The 23739-nt window shown below is 32.4% G+C and overlaps 1 protein-coding gene across 7 annotated transcripts in view; it reads right to left on the bottom strand.

Annotated features, from left to right (window-relative positions):
- LOC134711224 (calcium permeable stress-gated cation channel 1-like) overlaps positions 1-18723 on the bottom strand; it is a 46312-nt gene extending 27589 nt beyond the window's left edge. For 4 of the 7 annotated variants that reach the window (XR_010106155.1, XM_063571695.1, XM_063571692.1 and 1 more), the window contains exons 1-7: positions 11065-11190; positions 9340-9515; positions 7198-7280; positions 5636-5671; positions 3530-3620; positions 2335-2372; positions 920-1059 (exon numbers count right to left, since the gene is read on the bottom strand). Coding sequence is in view for 6 of the 7 variants with exons in the window: in XM_063571695.1 (XP_063427765.1) it covers positions 920-1059; positions 2335-2372; positions 3530-3620; positions 5636-5671; positions 7198-7280; positions 9340-9480 (529 nt within the window). In the remaining variant the exon portion in view is untranslated. Of the gene's footprint in view, positions 1-919; positions 1060-2334; positions 2373-3529; positions 3621-5635; positions 5672-7197; positions 7281-9339; positions 9516-10503; positions 10574-11064; positions 11191-18634 lie in introns of those variants that run through there. The other 3 variants (XM_063571693.1, XM_063571694.1, XM_063571698.1) reach the window with 3 other exon arrangements.
- Between the last annotated feature and the right edge of the window lie 5016 nt (positions 18724-23739).

Below are 23739 nucleotides of genomic sequence, written 5' to 3'. Positions count from 1 at the left end.
CTAAGGAACAATCATGCTAAGTTTCATCCAAATCCATTCAATAGTTTCAGAGGAGAAGATTTTTGAAAGTTAGCAAATATGATGAACAAATTGTGAAAAATTGTCATTAAAGGACAACAACCCCTTAAGGGGTCAATTGACAATTTTGGTCATATTAACTTATTTGTAGATCTTACTTTGCTGATCATTTTTGCTGTTTACAGTTTATCTTTATCTATAATAATATTCAAGATAATGACCAAAAACTGCAAAATTTCCTTAAAATTACCATTTAAGTGGCAGCAACCCAACAATGGTTTGTTTCATTCATCTGAAAATTTCAGGGCTGATAGATCTTGACCTAATGAACATTTTTACCCTGTCAGATTTGCTCTAAATGCTTTACTTTTTGAGATATAAGCCAAAAACTGCATTTGACCCCTATGTTCTATTTTAAGTAACGGCGGCCATGTTTTTTGACGGATCAAAAATTGAAGCACACACTTTGTCCAGGATAATCTAAGGAACAATCATGCTAAGTTTCATTTAAATCCATTCAGTAGTTTCAGAGGAGAAGATGTTTGAAAAATTGTTAACAACGACAGACGAGGACAACGACGACGACGACGACGACGACGATGAACGCCAAGTGGTGAGAAAAGCTCACATGGCCTTTTAGGCCAGGTGAGCTAATAATTTAATGGTATCAGACTTGGTTTAAGAATAAATGCTTCTAAAAGGTAGGTTTATTGCAGCGCCAGTGTACAGAGTATATATCTCCCTAGTCTTCCCGGGCTTGTATTACCTATCATCATTCCTTAATAGAAGGTTGCTGCTCACAATGAAACTATTAAACCAAGAGTTCCAAATGGTGAAGTTGAAATCATCCCTTCGTACATTTTAGGAAACGTCAAATCTTTAAATAATCAAAAGTACTCACTATTGTCGCCTTGGAAGTTTATAGGGAGTATAACTACAACAGACAACACAGTAATCATAGCTGTATATATAATGAGGTATCTCTGGAAAGTCAGGTATTGCATAGCATCTCTGCCATTCTTTTGTGCTATATCTGAATCTCTGTAACGATAAAATAATTGATCACAACATTACCTAGTTTCTAGTTACTAGTAAAGTAATTTTCTACAAAGTGTTAATAAAATGCTTCGCTGAGCGCAGCGCAGCCTGATACAACCGCAGAAGTCAAAACCCTGAACAGTTGGGGCACATTTGGACACAATATTCAAGCTTGATACTGTCTGAATTTGGATTGTGATCAAAATTTTTGACAAAATATAGGTTTCTGACACAAAATAAATGTGGTCAAAGATCTTTTGCGCAATACTATGCAAATGAATATTTCTTCTCGAAACTTTTCAAAAATTTGAAATTTGAAAAATTTTTAAAAAAAATATGAATCCCTTAAAAAAATCTGAGTACCCCCCCCCCCCCCCCCCCCCACTTTTTTAAACCCCCTTGGAACATTAACCTCAAAACTCAATTTCAAAGCAATGGAAATACTCTAATATACACAAGTTATTATCCTGAAACTAGAAAAATGCTTGTTTTTGGACCCTTTTGGGTCCCTTATTCCTAACTATTGGGACCATCATCCCCAAAATCAATCCCAACTTTCCTTTTGTGGTATTGAACCTTTTTTTAATCTTTCATAGAAATCCATTCAATTAAACTTTTTGACCAGAAACCAATGTGTCTTCAGACGACGATGAAGACAACGACATGATAACATTAATCCAAATTTTTTTTGGTAGTTGTATGAAAACCATAGATGGTGAAAAAAACTTTTGAGAAATATGTGATTAAAATTTCCTGAACATGAAGGTATATTCAAATCATATTAAACATCAACCACCATACATCTCACAATATTTGCACATAATTGGAAGGAAAAATTTAGAGTGAAGCAATTATTGTGACACATCACTTTGTTAACCTTTCTGTAACCCCACAAAAACCTTATTTAATGTACTTTTAAAAGTGGATGTTTCCTATCTTTAAATTGTGCTGAAGACCCAACTCTTAATGGTGAAACATGTTGACCACAATAAAATACTAGTAATGTCCTTGTCCTAACCAAGATAAACCCATTACTGAACCCATCAGATCTGTCAACCCTTCAGGTTACACTTGGGATTTTTACCCCAGGAATAGATTACCTTAGCTGGCAAAACCTTTCAAAATTTTGGGTCTCAATGCTCTTCAACTTTGTATTTTTTTTGTTGTTCTAAATTTGTTTATTTTAATCATCACAGATCAGTCTTTTGCAGACAAAACTTGTTTCTGCATTAAGAATGATAAAATTTAATATCCATGTAAAAATCTTACAACACTTACTTGACTTTAAAGTATGCAGTAATCCAAGCAAAGAAATGCTGAAAAATAAAAAAATATAATAAATCAATTATATTAGACATCATCTGACATCAAATCATATAATGTTTTTGTCTTTAATTGTTTTCAGATGTTCTCCTTTTAATTACTAAAATTGAGAATGGAAATGGGGAATATGTCAAAGAGACAACAACCCAACAATAGAAGAAAAAAAACGGCCGAAGGTCACCAACAGGTCTTCAATGTAGCGAGAAATTCCCGCACCCGGAGGTCTCCTTCAGCTGGCCCCTAAACAAATATATACTAGTTCAGTGATAATGAACGCCATACTAATTTCCAAATTGTACACAAGAAACTAAAATAAAATAATACAAGACTAACAAAGGCCAGAGGCTCCTGACTTGGGACAGGCGCAAAAATGTGGCGGGGTTAAACATGTTTGTGAGATCTCAACCCTCCCCCTATCTGTATATCCATCCTTTTAATTGAATGTTTAATATCTATGAAAGTTCAGATACTTGTATTTCACTAAACAAAAGACCAAATACTGCATGGAAAGAGTATTAAATACGTTTTTTTAAACCAGTTTGATGTGACTAAATCAAAACAAAACTTTGTCAGCCCCATGCTTTGCCTGTCTCTTACTATTTTGGACATTAATAAATGGAGAAAGTATCTATGGGACACAGACGATGCCCCAGCTTGCATATAACTTTGTTGGGGGACATACCGATAACTAGAGAATTGTAAATGTGATGACACCCAAATTCAATCTTTTGTGGTAATAAGCTTTGAGTATAAATTTCATAACATTTGGTCAAGTGAAACTAAAATTAGTGAACAGAAACCAATTTCAGAATATACAGATGGATGAACGAACAGTTGTAGGAACATACATAGGTACGAACTGATGGAAGTAAGAAAGGATGGATATACAGATAGCAAAGGTTAACCGTTATGCCCACTCACTAGGACGGAGGCATAAAAATATTTGCTGTTGACTGAAGATCTTTAATATTCTCATATGTTCCCAACCTATTTTGACCAAAAACAGTAAGAGCTTGACAAAGTAAAGACAATTTGTCTTTTGTTGAATACCATATATTGCCATCTAGATACATTTTTGGTTAGACAGGTTGTTGTTTAATTTATACATCCTGCATCTTATCATTTCAATAATATTTATTTTACAACTCACATTATCATGTAGATGTATGTGTGTATCCAAAGATTCTTGTGAGCCAATCTTTGGTTTTTCATCATGATCTCCATAAAAAAGTGAGGTCCATCTACAATAATATAATCACTAAAATGAGTACATGTTATAAGAATGTTATTTTCCTTTTTTTTTAAACTGTTTTGAGATGTTACCTCATTATATTCTAAAGAGCTTCCACAATAAATATCTAAGCATGAGAACATCCAATATGTTTTGTATCCATCTATGTTGGATAATTCAGTATGCCAATAAATTGCTTTTAATTGTTTCAATTTGACATTTAAAAAAATAATCTGTGAAATCATTTTAATCTAAGAGATTAAAATTCAAGCAGGTTTTTTTTCAGGTAATTGGCCCCTTTCAAGGTAAATTTAACTTTAAGTTCTTAAATCTCCTTCAATTTCACAAAGTGAGTGTGCTTCAGGCATAAAGATTAATTTACAATGAATATAATTTAATATTTTTTTTAATGAATGTGCAAATTTTTTATTTATAAGTTTATTTAAGGATGACCTTGAAGAGAAGTGAGTGATGAAAGATCTGTCAAATTTTCAATTCGGCAGTAAAGCAATAATCCTTGACTTTGTCATTAAACTGATTCAATTTGCATCAGTCATTAGACAAATTTATTGAACAAACAATAACTTTTGACAGCTGTACCTAATAACATACGAAATAAGTGTCATATTTCAGACTTTTGTAGCTTTTAAGTAAAAACAATAGTTAATCAATATAGTAACTAGCTCTAGCTTAGCACAGAATTATTTCTATACACTGTTATAACATAAACCTGATATGTGTAACTGAATTTCTAGTATGTGGCTTTATTACAGAAGCTTTACAATTCTATGTCCTAGTGATTGCATATTTTTGCATAGAATTCTTCAATAGAATACTTCAACTCTGTAAAAATTAACTCATATATTATGGTCAATTTATTATTATATTAAAGGGTATCAGGGGTCAAATATACCTTTTTAAATAATCTGTCAAGAATGGATACCTATTTCTCACCATAAAAATTCAGCCAGAAATAAATATATGTGTATACTTTTATTTTAATGTGAATAGCACTTTTATTGGGAAGTTAGAATGATTATAGAGGCATTTTGTATTTCTAACAGAACAATGTTTTAACCTTTTTTCAAAGAAATCACAGTGCTTTGACTGGCAACTAATTTTGTACTTCATACATCACAATAAAGAAACATATATTTCAATGTACGTATTTACAATTAATCTTTTAGTTTTTCAATATGTTCAGAATGCCTTTTTTATATTTTAAATCCCTGGGAGGATTATATTATAAGTATACTCAATTGATTAAGCAGTGAGCAGTGACATTGGATTCATTAATATTTGTGTAATGCCATTTTTTTTTATATCCTTGAATTGGTAGATGTAAATCACTCAAGACGATACTCTATGCAATACAAGTATCTAGTTAGAGCTGTTCCTTTTAAACATACATGGTACATACGAAAGGCATTTTGAAAATGGTGTACCCATCTATTGAGATTTCTCAAACAATTCGACTCTACAAAATAGTCTATCAACTACCCATAGTTGACATTTCCAAGTGCCTTCCCTTGATCCCTTGTAGTTTTTTTAAGGAATAGCCTTTAATACTTTTAGTGGCAAATGAGGTTTATTAAAACCACAAAATTAAGTACCCTCAGAACAAAAAATTTGGCTCCAACAAATATTAATGAATCCAAAGTACATGTATATGTGAGCTGAATTATAACATAATATAGTTCCCACATTGGAATTTTTCAATGGAAATGGCCTGCAATTACTTTTACACCAGTCAACAAATTTTCCTGCCAAATGTAACCCATTAGCAAGTCATTTCAATATATTTATACATGTGCTTTGATTAATAATTATTTCATGCTCATAAGCTAGGTGTTTAACATTGTTATAATTAGGTTAAACAGCAGCTCTTATGGTTTTTATGTTTTTTTAATCTTTGGACAAGTATAATAAACTTACTGTTTCCTTCCACTATAATTCAATATAAATGAAATACTTGACTATATAATATAAAGAATATAATAACTACTAAATAATAAAAATTCCTACACATTGTAATCGCTTTTGGACTTCTTTTCCTCTGGCCTGGTAAATAAAAAATACAACATAAATATATATTGTGCACACATATATACATAAAATTCAGTGAAATTTCTCATTGAACTGATTCTCTCAGTCGAAGTCAGGGAGGGAGTCAGTAAACTTTGACTGCTTATCTCGCCTTTGAACTCTTTTTGGTGCAGGAGAGAACAGGCTCCTTGATTTGGGAATTCAGGGCAGAGAAGCAGCCATGTTCTATATAAATTCATATACTGTGGATTTAACTATTTCTGTGATTACCAATTTTTGTGGATTATAGATCCAATATTTGTTTGTTGAATTTTGATCTCTTGGTTTTAAATTTAGTTTGCATAAACGCCTACAGAGTATTTTTGTTTGTTGAACATTTAAATTGTAGACAAACCTGCATACCATTGGTATCCACTATCCACTTAAGGGATCTCTAACTGAACAAAACTTTAGAGGCATTGCATGGTTCAGCAGTCATTAATAACCCCAAAAATCCTTGACAATAAGTATCCCATGTGTTATAATGAAACTGAAGCCACATTTGAAATTTTTAAATGATTCAAAGCCAAAGTCAAAAAATATGTTTGATATGATTTATAAGAAAAAGGATGGGAAATTTCACTGAATACAACAGACAAAATAATATAAACCACAAAACTAACATTGAATAAGTGTAAAAGTGTTTACAATCAAGAAGATAGAAATACTTTATTTAAATTCAATGTACATTGTATACCTTTCAATGAAATATGTAACAGTTGTAATACTTGCTCGTAAAATGTATGTTTAAACAAGTGATTTTTAAATATACTTAATCTAATAAGAAAACAGTTGTAAAATGTAATCATTGTAGTAGTGATTTTTTAATATACAAACTGCTTTGAATACTTTATCTGTTAAAAAAACCAACAGGAAATGTACTACAAACAGTCTTAAACCTGCGTTATTTAATTTCTTCTTAATTGTTAGCAATGTATATCTCTTATATAATATATAACCAGATCTTTATATAACAATTTTTTTTCACTAATTTTTAGGATAGTTTTATGGCAATGGTGATTTATCTTTGAATAAAATGTCTTAAACTGAAAAAGATAAATGTGAAAATTAAAATCAAATAATGTATCTGTGTTTTACGTTACAACTACGAAATAAAGATATGTAATAGACAATTTTCAAATTACTGACTTTTGAATTTTGCGAATTAGGGTTACCTAATATGTTGAAGAACATTTTGGTTCTCTGTCAAGTAAGAGCAACTAAAAGAATTAAAATCAGTTGTACAATCAGTACAATTTGGTGACAAAATTAACTCTTGTCATGCTTTGAAAAACAAAAAACAGTTACTTTACCTCCAAATTGCACCAATCATAAGCTTGATTTTACTTCTTTACTTTACTCTTACATGAATGGATACTAAAATGTCCGACCACAAAGTAAACAACCTGTGGCAAATTGTATACTCAGGAGTAAAAAAAGTCAGACATATGAAAATAGTCTATATAACAGACATGATACAACATTACAAGAGTTGTCCATACTTCTCTTCAGTCCTACTGACTAGAGCAATTCTACCATAATCCCAGGCAATCTTTCTCAAGAGGGCAAACAGGAGTAACAGAATCTGAAATAGCAAGAGAGTAATTGTTATACATGTACTTTTATTAATGTATTTGTATTTTATGCTGTTTAGAATTTCTCTGCATCTTTTAAATAAACTCAGAATTTTTTGCAATGAGACGATTTTAATTTTGATTTCCCCCCACCTTAGTAGCAATATATCAACTTCACCTGCATATTGTATATATATTTCCCAACATATTTGATATTCAAGAGCTTGCAGTTCCTACTCAGACTTTGTAAAATGTCATCAGTGTCTGAGTAGAAAGTTGATGAACCAGGGGTATGTCAAAGAATGTCTTGTCCTTTTTTTAAAAAGTTCATCGGAAGGTACCAAGACCTTGTTGATAAATATTCCGTATCAACTGCACAAATAATACATGATGGTCTTGATGTATAGATTCTGTGCACTGATGTTGCTTATCATCTTAACAACATGTTTTATGGTTTTATGTGATATCTGTTTAACGTGGCTTGGTACTTATTCATCCTGTCAATGTGTTTGTATCGTCTTTTATTTTTTGGTGGTGTGATTTGTATATGCGACTTTTTATATTTCTTTGGTTCTTATAAGGCGACTCTGTACTTTAAAAGATCCTGTCAGTATGATATTGTTCTATTTTATGTCATTATGATATCTTTCTATACACCTTATCGCTAATCCCGGCTGACCCGCCTGGTTGAACTTCTGACGCAAACAACAATCACTTTTCCATTGTGGCATCAGATATTTTGTTTATGACGTCAAAATTTTACGGGAACCCGTGTGATATCCAGTAATGGCGGACAAATAGCGATAAGGTGTATTATGAAATATGTTGAACCACAACATCAAAAACATTCAATCACGTAGTGGAATGAACTATTTGTGTATTCTTATAAATTCTATATAACTTTTGGACTACTTTAAATTTGGTCTATTTCTGAAATTTATTCTTACATACTTTTGATTTTTTAACCCTGTATGCTAACATTGCCTATGTGAAATTTTCAAATTCTTTGTATGTACATGAACAGACAAATATATGTGACGTATAAACAAAATTCTGATGTTAGACATGCAAATCAATGAATGTGTTTGTAGATTGATGTTTTTGTGTTCTGTTAAAATGTTCCTTTTAAAATTGTTATAGGATGATGACTGCTGTACCCATATTTTGACTATTTTATTTATTGTGTCTGTTTAGTTAACCCATCACAGTAAATATAACAGAATTTGATGAGACTGTCACCAAAGTGAGAGGGTTAGGGCTATAAAACCAGGTTTAATCCACCATTTTCTGTTTTTAAAAATGCTTGTATTAAGTCAGGAATATGACAGTTCTTGTCCATTCGTTTTTTATGTGTTTTGTAATTTGATTTTGCCATGTGATTATGGACTTTACGAAATTGATTTTCCTCTAAGTTCAGTATTTTTGTGAATTTACTTTTTAAAGAATTATTGCAAAATCTAATTTCCATATATCAAAATAAATAAACTTGTTACTTTCAGGTAGTAATTATTATTAGTCAGAAAGTAAGATTTTTCTAAAGGGGAGCTGTTTTATAAAGGTTATCAGGGATACTCCATCATAATGTTTGGAACAAGCTTTAAATACAATTGTGAGATTCAAATTGAGCATTCTTTCCTTTTATGCATTGAAGGAATACAAAATAAATTGTGATAAAATGCATACATGTCACATGTACATTGCACTGTCAAAACCTTAAATATTTATTATCATAAGCATGATAAGTTGCTGATTTTTTTCCTGTTTAATACTTTTCTAAAAGTTCTAAATGAATTTCAAAGATATTGCATGATTCTTAAATATACTGGTGCCTAACACATTTACTGTGGATTCATTTATTTTCGTGGGTACCAATTTTCGTGGATTAAGAAAGACTTGCATATTCGTGGATATTTAATTTCTGCGTTTTGCTGAAGTCTGCATATATACAAACCTATAGAAAAATTATCATTCGTTGAATATTTAATTTCGTGGTTTGACTGTGCCCACGAAATCCACGAAAATTGGTATCCAACGAATAATAAGGAATCCACATTTATACTTTTTCCTTACCAAAAATCCAGCCACATTGACAGTGAGGTTGAAAGGAACACCATTATATAAGTCCCAGAAATCATTGAGTCTGCCATAGGGAGTGGAATGGTTTGTCCCTGTCAGAACATCACATGGCAGTTCGAAAGAATCGTTAGACATTGTGATTCAATGAAGGTTCTAAACTATATACCCATCTGAAAAGAAAGTACAAATATCAAGTTTCATATAGTTGTTCATGAGGCATGTACAAGAATCTTTTTTTTCAAAATGAGAAATATTAACATGATTAAGAATATGAAAGGCCACACATATATACAAAATCATTATACATTACCAATATTTTAATACACCAGATTCTTATTTCCACAAGTTTACAGTGATGCTAGAAACCAAGATATTTTGAATTTTAATGTTGAGTAGCTGACACTCATTACCATCAATTAATTTTTTAAATTAGATTTTTTTATGCCAAAGTTGATAAAAATTGTTGATTCTTTTAAATAAATAAGCTTCTATGCATGCATTTCACTATCAATTCACAAGCACTTTATATATATGGTATGGAAATGGATATCAGTATTCACGCTTAACCACAAGTCCTACGGCCATAGCTTGTAAAATTGCTTTCTGACTTGTAAAAATGTTCTCTACAAGGCAACAGAATCCAAGTATTTTTTTTCTAAATTGAGCTTCTGGCTTGTGGACTAAAAAGTTAAGCGTGAAAACTGGGATATAAAATGTATAATAAATACAGGAATAATTAAACTGTCCCTTTAATGGCATTAACTGCAAAACAAAATCCTACAACAAAATAACACCAGACCACAGTATCTATGTCAACGTATATGTGTTCCACCTAACAGAAGATCCAGTGGAAACTTTGTTATAAACAATGTCTTAATACCTGTACCTGATGGAACAAATATTCTATACTATTTATTCCATTAGGAACATCTACTGTTATATTTATTCCTGTGGAAATAATATTCCAGAATATTTTTTCCATTTGGAACTTATATTATAAAGGAACTTCTTTTCCATGACATCTACTGCTTATACAGTGTTTCTTTTTTCAACTTATTATTTGCTATGCCAAAATAGGCAATATATATATATACATTGCACCTGCCAACTAAAGCTCATCTATAAAAATATTGCCCTAACATGCATCCATTCTCTTACCATATGTTCAAGAATTCACAGAACTGACACTCAGACAGCCATTATATTTAAATGCTAATATATCTGACCAATATCGTAGGACCTCATAACAAGAAAATCTGATTGGAAAGTTGATTAATACAAACATAACCCTAAATGGAAAATCAATGAGACTAGAAGTCAAACTGCCTACTAAATACTGCTGTAACTAATCACCAATTGTAAAAACAGGTATAATTACCCAATAAACATAACTGTATGCTATACTTGTTGAAATTGGGAAAAAAGATACAGACAAAAAGAACAATTAGCCTAGAGAATTTGAATTACATGTACATAGTTAATATCAGATTCATAGCTTAAAATCATGAACATATATGCAGTCTTCATGCTAAACGGCAGCCCAGGCTTGTAAAATTGCTCTCGGGCCTGTCAAAATCATATCTACAGGCCAACAGAATCTAACTAAAAATTTTCAAAAAATGAGCTCCAGGCCTGTAGATTTAGCAGTTCATCGTGAAGACTGTATATGAAATTGTTAAAAATGTGAATAAATGTCAAATTGAGCAATAAATGTCTTACCATGAGATGTTAAATGACCACAATAAAGAGAATGCAGTGTAGTACAAACTGTGTATTGATTGACTATTACTACACCCTCCCCACACTGATCAATATTCATTCATCACATCCTCATGTTGGCCAGATCAATATTATAATTTACAATCAAATATTAATGTATAGAGACATGATCAACTCATTTGTCAATATTTTTTCTGTCTCAAAACTGATTTTAATGGATAAAAGATTAACCTTTAAAGACTAGATATGTAAATGTGTCAAATTAACATCCTTCTCTATAGGTCCTTTAACTTTTGATGCTACTTCACAAGATTATGATAATCTTATAATATTCAGTTGTCTATATATATATAAAGAGAGAGCTGCATATCAATTAATTATACTGGGTGTAAAAATATCATTGAAAATTTATACTTAGTGTACTAAATTACTAGCTACTAAAATTAATATCATTGAAAATTAATTTGACTTTTCTTATAATATTCAGTTGTCTATATATAAAGAGAGCTGCATACATGTATCAGTTAATTATACTGGATGTAAAAATATCATTGAAAATTTATACTGATTGTACTTAATTACTACCATGACTACTAAATATAATATCATTGAAAATTAATTTGAATATACAATTGAATATCAAAGCAATTATATGTCATTCTTATCCAAAAGATACAGGTTGTTTAATGTTACTAAGGCTCAAACACATTAATTTCTACTGTCTGCAATTTCATCAACAGATTAACTGATCAAATAAAAATATACCCAGATAATGACAACTTGTCCAGCCTCTAGGCTTATTTGGTAATATAACTAAACATACAAATCAATAATCAGAAATTATCATTCAAGGGCATTGTTAAACACATAGCAATGGTACAAATGGCAGCATGTTCAATATGAAAATTATATTAAGTGTTATAATATAGATCTACTATATTGATTTGCAATAGAGAACAATTAACTTGCTGATTTGTTATCAGATAATGAAGTTTCAATAATATCTTTTATAGCTGACTATGCAGTAAAAAACTGTATTGGCTTTGCTCATGGTTGAAGGCGGTACGTGTCTGGTGACCTATAGTTGTTAATTTCTGTGTCATTTTGGTCTCTTCTGGAGACATGTCTCATTGTCAATCATACCACATCTTCCTTTTTTTATATTTTTATTTCCAATAGAGATAAAATTGAGAATGAAAATGGGGAATGCGTCAAAGAGACAACAACCCGACAGTAGAAAAAACAACAGCAGAAGGTCACCAACAGGTCTTCAATGTAGCGAGAAATTCCTGCACCCGGAGTTGTCCTTCAGCTGGACCCGAAACAAATATATACTAGTTCAGTTATAATGAACGCCATACTTATTTCCAAATTGTACACAAGAAACTAAAATTAAAATAATACAAGACTTACAAACTGTTTACAATGCTTTTTCTCGGCTATATAATCATTACAATAATACAAATAATGAAACAGTAAGGAAAAAATAAAACATTCAATAAAAAAGGTCTAAATCATCTAAATGTATTTCAAAAGAACCATAATAATGGAACATAATAAAATTGTAGCAGTAAAGTTGTAAGCATGTACACAAGGCCAACCTTAAAAATATGTTTGTTTGCAGTTTTCCGACTGTACCTTCAGACTGAAGGGTCGGTAGGTAGGAAAAATATTTTATTTTATCAGCCAAAATAGTTTAAACAAACAGTTACACTAAACCAAGTTTCTTGTGAAGAAAAAAAAACATTTTAAAACAACAAACACTGGACATGCTGAAAACCAACATCAAATGAACAGGCATTTTCAGATAAAAAACTTTTTAACCAAAACTGAAACTTCAACATAGTGTCATTATCCAATTTATGACATAAAATATGGTATAATTATTAAATACTGGAACACTTATAAACAAGGAATGTCATTATGACTAGAACTGTTTTAAAGAAATATATTTAGACATGTATGCTTCTTGACTAGAATGTTTTTATGAGTAGAGTATTTTCATCAGAAAAATGTATATATTATAGATTTATAAGACAATTATTAAAGAGTGTATTTTTTATAAAAAAAATTAACCATTGAATCTTCCTCAATTGAAAAAAAAGGCAACTTGAAAAAAAAGTATAAAGACCTCCGACTGTTTTCATATTTCTAACAATACTTAATTTTATGTGATAAGGTTATATTTTTGCCAGGGTTTAATGAAAACCAAAGAAATCTTAAAGTTTGGAGTGAAATCCATAGCACCCCATTAACAGTAAATGGTCTGTACTGAAATGTTTTTAATGCATAAAAAAATTGGCAGCATAGCTCCTAAGGACATGTTTTAATTGAATTCACACAGGCCACACAGTTTGGGTATATTTAATATTGTAAGAAAGAGAATAATTGCAATGAGTGGGGCAGCCCCCCTTATCCTAAAGGAGCATACTCATTGCAATAGAAGATAGATTTAATATAGAGAGAGTATATTTATTTTTCAAGCTAACCATTCATTTTCTCTACATCTTTGTGTAGTTAGGGTTGCTTCTTATGGATTTGGCATGATCTATATCCATGAACATTTCAAATGAGCCCTTCCTCCATACAGGCGTGTTTACAGATATCCATGAAGATTTAAGTCACAGAGGAGTGGTTTCATCTTTGTCGTCTTCACAACGATTTGTAGAAAATATGCCATACTTAAAGCTGCTGTCGAATTATTTAACCACTGAAATTGGTTCCATAAAGTCAGGCTCCACAGATTCTGAACCCGATTTGTTTGAGACAGACTCAGAGTGGTTATCGTGTCAGTTATGAATATCCGCTGCATCGTCGTAAATGATATCATCACACATCATTACATGTGCCTGAATCTGTATTTATATAAACAGTTTACTAATAAACTTTTTTGTTTGTTATTTGTCTTAAAATTGACACGAGACGGCAGCATAAAGTACTCCTCCGTGACTTCATGGATACCTGTAAACAATTTTCATGTGCTTTATCATTAAATGGTCACATGAACGCTTGACGGGAAGCTAAGAAAAACCGATCTTGACATGCGTAATTGACCCAGACTTTAAATCATTTCCGGAAAGGACCCAAAGTTCCGGATCGCGTCAATAGAGGTATTAAAAAAAATTCTTCAAATTTAAAGCAATAAAATTTTCACAGTCGGGAGGATTTTCAAGGGTCGGTCGGTAAACTGCAAACAAACAATATTTTAATTTAAGCCCAATGTATTTATAAAGTAAAATATGTGTGTACATAACATGTCTAATGGCTAAAAGGTGTTTTTCTACAAAACAATGTCACTTACAGTTATATGTAAAATCCTCAAGAAGACCATTTTTGGGACATACATGTATGAGAACCTGTTATCATGGTACATTTTGTAATTCACTAATTTTGTGTGTTTAATGTACATTTGTATGATAATATCAGATTACTACATGGCATTTTTCATATCACATGCAGCTCGAGGGCTGATGTTGACCAAGGGCTGATAATACATGCGATATGAAAAATCTTTTTATCATATGCTTCAATAACAGAGAAAATAACAGATTCATATATTGATCCTTTTACGTGGTTCCCAAATAGTATTTCAAAGAGTGAAAAGTTCATGGACGTCGGACCCCAAATTTAGTACATTCAATATGAAATCTTTCTATCTGCTCTTTTGTCGGGTTGTTGTCTCTTTGACACATCCCCCATTTCCATTTTAATTTTTGAAATTCGTAGGATTTTAGGGCAATTTGAAGAAAAGCTTGTTTAAGAATAATGTCTTCAGGAAGTGAGTGCTGGGCATGTGTTTGTTGTTGAAGATGAAACACCCATCCAGGGATATGGATAATTCCACATATTTTTTAATGGGTCCTCTATTTGCATAATTGGAAATTTATTCAAAAGTCTTACTTACACAGGAGACTTTAATAGTATTAAAAGTGTTTTTCAAAAAATAACTAGTTGATCATATATATCGCTAGCTGTCAACACTAAGGTCGAATGCTAAGAACCCTCATCTTTGCCATGTTTGCAGTTCCAATCCTAATCAACTATATTTTGACAGTTTTCTTCAGAAAATGACACTCTGGATAATAATTAATTTCTTTTTCTGACATTATCTTGTTTGATATTTTTGGCAAAGGTTTTTTGCACTGAATGCTGGAATCTGTCTGATGCCCCAGACAAGTGAAATTTTATTTTTGAAAAATCATGTTCGTTGATGTTTAATAGACACATTTATAAGAAAAAATGTCTAATTATCAAGATTATTGTTCTTTCGACTAGCGATTGGAAAAGATTTTAGTGCAAACTGTAAAAATGTTTGATCCTTGTGGCTTGTATAGAGGAAAAACAACAGTAACACTGCATAGGGATTTTTCAAATTCTTATCACTGCCTAAGTATATAGGGTCACTTTTAATTCCAGTTATCATGGTTATCAGAAAAAGATTATTGTATGTATACAATGCAGATTGCTCTGAGGGATATGATTGCTGTAACCCTGTTGTTTCATTGACATGTATGTATAGCATTTACATGTAGCTGGATAATATTATTTTCAAAACTAATTCAACTGCACATGCATGACATGGAAATAGTTACAAAATAGCCAATCCCGGATAAAAGTGTATGAACAATGTAATAAGGCTTATTGTATTTTACTTTTGTACTATCAATTCTAAGTTTACTTTCCATAGCAGTCACTGCAGTCTCTCATGAGACTCAGAGTGAGAGAAGATGTTTCACTTCGTATCTTATCACCTATTTTCCTACCTTAGTTCTAGGAGGAACTTCATTCCTAACTCTTTAAATATTTAATTTCCTTTGGGTCAGTGATCATGACTCCTTTCCGTACACATTTATTGGTTTAAATTGCAATAGTTTTTATTATAATACAACGTTTATTGACAGAACGAGCTAATACTTGACGTGTTGTGATTCAGAATTCGCGGAAGTTACGTCCGGAAGGGAGACAACTCGAAACGATAATATGGAAGACTCTATTTCGTCTGAAGGGGTGTTCTATGATCTGGACGACATCTATTTTAATTTAAATGATGCATATGATTTAATTAAATTTTGAAACAACAATAATCCTCAATAGCAGACATACATAGAAAAGATCACATGCGTTATTAATTAATTTATTGAGTGTGGAATCTAGAGCAACCATTCAATCTAAAACCCCTTGAAGTCAAGAAAACTATACTCATACGCACAATTTCCCAAACTATCCCTGGAGCAAGAAAGTATATTAAATGTTTATTAACCGACCAAGATGGTTCCCTATTTCTTTATGGAAGTACAATCTCAAATATCAGTTTCAAAACGGTAACATATAAGAAAAACTCCACTTCAGTTCTTGTATGACAGAAATAGATTGATTTTTTTTATCAAAACTGGGAATTCCCTCTGACGTGTTTCCAAATTTCTAAATACACTAAATATAAATACTGCTTAATTCTGATTTTCCGTGTTGTTAAAAACATGCATATAAGTCACGAAATTATCAAACATGAAGATTATGAAAAGAATATTATCATGATTATAGGAAAGTTGTTAAAGTTCAATCCTTTTGTTTGTTTTTACCTTTTAAAGCAAGACAATCATAAGAATCTGAGATGTTCCTTAATGTTAAGAATAAAACGACTGACGTGAGAGCAATGCTCTGAGTCACCGGTATAAGTCTACAGATTGTTTGAAAGCAATCGTATCCCAAAAATTACTATTAATGATTCAAAATGATAATTAAACATTTCAGTAGCTGAATCTGCAATCATACTTACTTTTTGTGTTCTTTTCATTTAAATTGCATTGCCTAAATGACTATTTTATTTCAGTATGAGTTTTCCATGTTCATGGTGTTGTTCAATTATACATGTAAAAAGACATAAGAAGGTAACTTATGAAATCAACTGTCAATGTAATCATTCTTGTATGCACTGTTCACACCACTGACTAAAAATTAGACTGCTTATTTGCCACTGACAAGATACATGTAATTGGACTGTATTACAGGTATCCCATATTTAACAATCTATGAATTTTAAAAGCATGGCAAACAACAAATAAAGAGGGGAGATAGGACCTTTATCAAGACTCCAGGATCAGGTGTTTTTAAGCTCAGGATTTCATGATTGACCCTTTTTGAGATCCGGGAATTCTTTATTCAAATTCGGGATGTCTGGATTTAAATTTATTTAATTTCGAGACCTACATTTGTAGATGGATTTCATGTTTTTAGATCAGGACCTCTCCTTGTCCAAATAATTATAACGTCTTGCAAGGCTATTTTAGGCGTCCCAGACAAATTTTTAAACAGCCTTTCAAGGCGTGGAGCATGAGAATTAAGTGAGGAATGGGGAAGGGACATTAAAGACTGGTGCTCTAGTCAACTGAAAACAGTGCACTGCTATACTACAATAGGGTCATGTATGAACAGTTAATTACTGTTGGTCACACACTAGATGCAGTCGAGCATGGGAAATACCTGGGAGTCACCATAAACCATGACCTACAGTGGAAGACACATATCAACCAGACAGTAGGCAAAGCATCAAGGACACTAGGCTTTCTGAGAAGGAACCTAGGACGGTGTAAACCAGAAGTCAAAGTCAACGCCTACATCACCATGGTCAGACCAACCCTGGAATATGCATCCACTGTATGGGACCCTTATCAACATAACCTTGAAAAAGAACTAGAACAAGTACAGAGAAGGGCAGCTAGGTTCGTGTACAATGAATACCAAGACGTATCCCCAGGTTGTGTCAGCTCCCTAATGGATAGACTAAAATGGGAGCCTCTTAAAGATCGCCGCTGCAAAGACCGACTCACCATGGCATACAAGATCCGCAATAGATTGGTGGATATTGACCCCTCTAATTATTACAAACCTGGAGAATCAAGGACCAGAGGAGGCCACCGCATACACCAACAGCGCACTCTAAAAGATCAATACAGGTACTCCTTCTTCCCAAGATCAACCAGGGAATGGAACACTCTACCTGAAAAAGCCACAACAGCAGCTACACTAGAAGAGTTCAAGGCCAGCCTTACCATCCTGCCAGAGGCCTTGACAGGAGCTTCACACACCTAGAACTCCTTTGACCCCAGATGTACATAGTTTTATTTGTAAATTTTCTTGTAAATAGTTTTTATTAAGTGAGGAGGGAAGGCCTCATGATTTAACGAGCAAGAGTCATTTTTACACTCAAGAAGAGTCCGACTCTGTACTGAAAGAAGAAAGAAGAAGAAGAACTATCTATTCATAGTGTAATCAGACACATGCCTCTACTATAAATTCTAATGTAATTAATGTACACCAAATTAAACTGGATTATAAGTACAAAGCCGTCTCCTTCTTTCCTGTAAACATCAATAGGTTGACAATGGTAAAACATTTTGTCTTGTAAACATTCGTTTTGTGACAGGTTTTGATTACCATACCTGTCAGACATTTATAAATAAACATGTCTTATGATCATCTTTTGTCACAAGACGTTTAAAAAGCTGAATATTTATATACGGTTCCTGCAAAACAATTATTTACTGTAAATATGTGTGTTTTCTATACTTACTCTGAATAAATCAATGTACGACGTACAAACAACTGCTAAATATTGGTAATGTTCGAAGAAAGTGTTTTGCTGTCTGCACTATTTTCACCGGAAATGATAAAAGTAATTACGAACTCGATTGCGGACCATAATGTGTAAATAATTTTAAGAGTCCGCGTTTTTTGCAATCTTGCTGCTAATACTATTTTTAAAATCTGTAAAAATTCTTGACAATCTTGATTTAGATAATTTAAATTTCCATCTATATGATTTTCAGAAAATTCAAATTTTGAATCATAATTTTAATTGAAAAATTCACAAAAAGTATAAAAAAGTTATACACGAAAAAGTGAGTCACTAAAATATTTCCTCAGTGTTAAATATATTTGAATTCAACAACAAACTCCCATAAGAAATAGGTTTCAGTGTGAACAGCTTAAATTATAATCAGTCAAATTAAATCTGATCACATACAACCTGAGACTACTAAAATATATATATAGGAAGATGTCGTGTGAGTGCCAAAACACATATACACGGGGGGAGGGGGAGGGGGGGGATAACTTCGATATGTTTTGGTAGGCCTAGAACAATAAGAGAGTGGAACACCTTGCCCAACTGTAAGGTCTCTGCCCCGAGTCCTGATTCTTTCAAGGCTCAGCTCCGTCAGTAATTAAATTGACATGTTTTTTATTTGCACTTGTATATAAAATTCACCTAGTTTTTGTTTTTGTTAAATTTTAAAAATTTATACATGCGCGCACTCCATAAATGTGGCAGAATAGTCAACTAGTTGACGGTGGCCGCTTACTGGAAGAAGAAGAAGAAGAAGAAGAAGTCAAGAAGAAGGCACATACATATTCATTTTATAATGCAAGATTCTCAATAGCATATTTATATATGATATGTAGATCATACCCCAAATCTATATACAGTTATCAATCGTAAATGCATTTTAATATAGGATGTAATTAAAAAGTAGGGTCATATTTATATAAAATCTCGCAAAATTATGACTCATATTTTTGGCACATCCCCGTATACCCAATTATAGGAAGTTATACCGTGCACATATAACCGTAGTGTAATACTAGGCTCAGAATATGTGACTTTTTGTTCGTTCTGTGTCTTTTTTGTCCGTGAATTTCGTCTGGTGTTTTTCGTGTTTGACTGTCTGTCCTTCATTCATTTACTCGTTAATTGAAGTTTGAAATTTGTGCTCGAAACACCCGGGTATTCAGTATTATGACTGTTTGATCTCTGAGTAATTGTGAATTAAAATCTAATGCCTTGTGTATACGGAGAGTATCATCATTATATATTGCATTTAAGTTAACGCTGTATAAAAATTCCGCTTACAGAACTTGAATAATTATTTATACTGCAATCAGCTAGTTTACTGTACAGATAAAGCTATACGTATAAACGTTAGCTTTATACGTCAGTGACCCCAACTGACCTATAAGCCCCGCCTCCTTATTGTATTTCATCAACAACATCACGTCACGACCATGACAACGTAAAGTAACAATGGTCAAACTTTTTTCAATTTAAACTTTTATGTCTTCAAATTGGTTATTTATATATCATGTTTATCAAATGTTATTAATTAAGTTCATTTTCCCTTTCTAATTCCTTAATACGCCAATGTCTTACCACCTGGACTACGCTCATAGGTAAATACCCCAAAATGGTACCTCAAGCGGGACATTCCAAACACTTTTTTTAACAATTTTTGTTACATGTTTTTTTTCATTTTTCATTTTTTTTTTCGATTTCAGTATAAAAACAATATACGTAAAGTGTCTTGAAATATGAAATTTATTTGTATTCGGCACGAAACGGGAAAATGCTCGGTAGAACCTCGCATTTTCCCGTTTCTAAGCCTCATACAAATAAATTTCATATTTCAAGACACTATACGTATATTGTCTAATTATCGCACCACGGGTAAATTATCACGTTGTGATTGGTTTAACGCCGTCACGTGGTGACCCCCTATGAGACCGTAGGGGGTTAGTAGGTTTCATAGGGGGTTCGTGACGCGGTAATGGTGACGTCATATATTAATGTTGTTATGTTTCGTTGATTATTTTACAACAAAACGCAGCAGAAAAAGACTGGCGTGCGATAAATTCGTTATACGGTTAACTACTGACCCCCTACGGATCCATAGAGGGTGAATAAAATCCATAGGGGACTCGGCCTCCGGCCTCACCCCCTATGGATTTTACTAACCCTCTATGGATCCGTAGGGGGCCAGTAGCGAACCATATAACTTATAATTTTAGCCTGTCCTTTGATAGGTGGATTATCCAAGAGCTAATACTCTGTACAAATTAAATTGGTATTGACGTTTTCCAGTTACCAGTCAAGTTCTAACTTTCTCGTCCTGTGTTATCCGGGCTGTTGAGGCAATGTTATTTTGTTCTTTTCTGCAAATCCACTCAATATCTTTTCCAGTAAAAACTAGTGAAGCAAAAATCAGCCGAAATTCCTTCTGAAAGACTTTCTGAGGTCACATTGCAGCAACCTCGAAATCATGTCGTACATTAGAATGGCCTTCTACTGCATGAATTCAATAAATCATGTATTTTATATACCAGTTCATATGTGACCACGTCATTTAGTTTTGCATTTATATGGAAGTGCTGTTATTTTAACAAATAAATCTCTTGAAATATAAAACTTAGTTTTAAATATAAACATAAAAGTACTTTACAATATGTTTCCGTGAAATGAAAAAATACAAAACAGATTGGACCTTAAAACTTTTTACGATTTATGATATGAAATGTTGTAAAAACACAGACAACCAACACACGAAACTGATATCAGAGTGACTTAAGACAGTTCGAAGTAAAGTTCAGCTAGTTATGTGAGAATCTTTTCATTATTCTGCAACAAGGTATGGAATAATTTACCACTCAAATAAAAAATAATAAATCGTAATGTGGAATTTTTCAAATTACATTTGTTATAATCATTTTCTTGAAAATTATATGCAAGTAGTAATAATAGAATATAAGAAAATTAAATCAAAACTTATCAATAATTGCCATTTATAGCCCTTCTTATGTTTCAATGATTGAATTATTGAATTGTGTACAAACTAGTTATATATATATTGTAATATATATTGTTCATCAATGTATGAATGTATGAGTGTTAACTGTATGCATGTTTTGTTTTTGTTTGAGGGTTTCAATGAAACTGAATTAGACTAGTTCTACATTTTATAATTGAGGTACGTACCCTCTTTATATTAAGATTATTTTTTTATATTATTATTCACAGTTGAAATCTTTCAGAAAATGAAATCGAGTTATCCCTCTTTGAACTGTTTTTGAAATCGTTATGCTTGTTGGATTTTGAGTGGTGAGAGGGTCCTTCTGAAAATGGTACTGGATTGCTGTCAAAGTGACAAACGAAAAGAATAATAAAGTTTTTTTTATAGTCTTACATTTTCCCGCTATTTTATTATTACTAGCAAGTACTATTTCCTTGATGTAAACTTCTCTCCAAAAAACTTCACAATAGCAACGCATGAAATCCCGCTTCGTGTGACAATTTTGACTTCAACAGTAATGTTATTAGTATAACCGGAATTCCAGTATAACGGGATAAAGGTATCAGGTATAATTCCAGTTTTCCAATGAGGATTTCAATAATACCAGAAGTCTATTACCATAAAGCAGTACAGGGGCGGATCCGGTCATTTTAAAAGGGGGTCCTAACCCAGGACAAAAGGGGGATTTCCAACTACATGTCCCCATTCAAATGCATCGATCGTCAAAAAAATGGGGGTTCCAACCCCGGACCACCCCTGGATCCGCCACTGTAGTACTTCTATGGGTACTTATATTATTTTTGGTTCAAACAGTTTCCACTTATTATAGTTACCATTAACTCTTATTTATCATGTTTATATATTATATACACAGTTTTCATTTAAGCTTTTTCTTGAATGCCGCAGCAGACGATTTTTCTTATAAATTGTTACAACAAGACCGATCGCTAAAAGCATATTAGTCACGGAACTTCTTTCCACCAAAACTGAAGTGCCGGAATAAATGGTAAGAAGCAAAGGCCCGGGTCAGCATAATGGTAAAATGAATGTTTGGAACTCGACCAGGATAATATGGGACATTATATACCTCTTGTTTTCCCGAGCTTATATCAATATTCATTCTACCCAATAATTGTTACAACCTCGACTATCAACAGTTTGCTGGTAATAATTGGAGCGTATCCACGATTTTGAAAAGAAATCGTTATACTTGAAAAAGCATTATCACCGGCACTTTTTTGTCTCAGTTTACTATAAGATCTATAACACTTTATTTGGTCATTTAAATCTAAATAAAAGTATTTATGAGGTCTACACTGTATAGAACCTGTAGTAGTTTCAGTTTTTAAGCAGAATTTATTTATTAGCTTTTTTTTAGGAAGTGTGGTTCCGCATTGTAATTCCGCCACGGCCTCAGGCAATTTTTTAATTTATCAAAAACAATAGTTCAAAGAGCTACACTGGGGTAAAGCTGATGACCGTAACTGCATTCACGGTCATCCCAAGATGTCGGATGAAAAAATAGGTCAGTATTTTTATTGTCTGTTAAGGTGTTTCTACATCATTTTCTTTACAAAGCATACTTTGATACGATGTAGATTTATAAAAGATTCACACGGAAGTCACAAATCTCTACCGAGGAACGTGTATAAAACGGGAATTTGGATTTGAAAAATTCGCTAGGATGACCGTAAATCGTAATCGAGATGACCGTAACAGGATTAGCGATTCATAAGAAGGCTGACCGTAATTGGTTAAAAGATGACCGTAAATTGTTAAGGATGACCGTAATTTATAAAGAATGACTAAATTTAAAAGGATGACCGTCAATTGAAAGAAATATCCATATGTGTATGCATTATTTTTTGTTGAGTTTGTCGCAATAGGGGCTCGGTTAGTTCTTTTTAACTATTTGGCGTATTTTGAGTTTATATGAAAATGATAGTAAATAGTATAATCGATGTTGTGAGTAGTTTTGATTTATATGGACAATAGATGGACAATAGACACCTGCAAACAATAGGTGATTTTAACTGTGTAACTGAGTGGACCGTAT

The sequence above is a fragment of the Mytilus trossulus genome, chromosome 3, assembly GCF_036588685.1.
Source record: "Mytilus trossulus isolate FHL-02 chromosome 3, PNRI_Mtr1.1.1.hap1, whole genome shotgun sequence".
In the NCBI taxonomy this organism is placed as follows: domain Eukaryota; kingdom Metazoa; phylum Mollusca; class Bivalvia; order Mytilida; family Mytilidae; genus Mytilus; species Mytilus trossulus.
The sequence above is the reverse complement of the archived record's forward strand: the minus strand, read 5'-3'. Positions and strand labels throughout refer to the sequence as shown.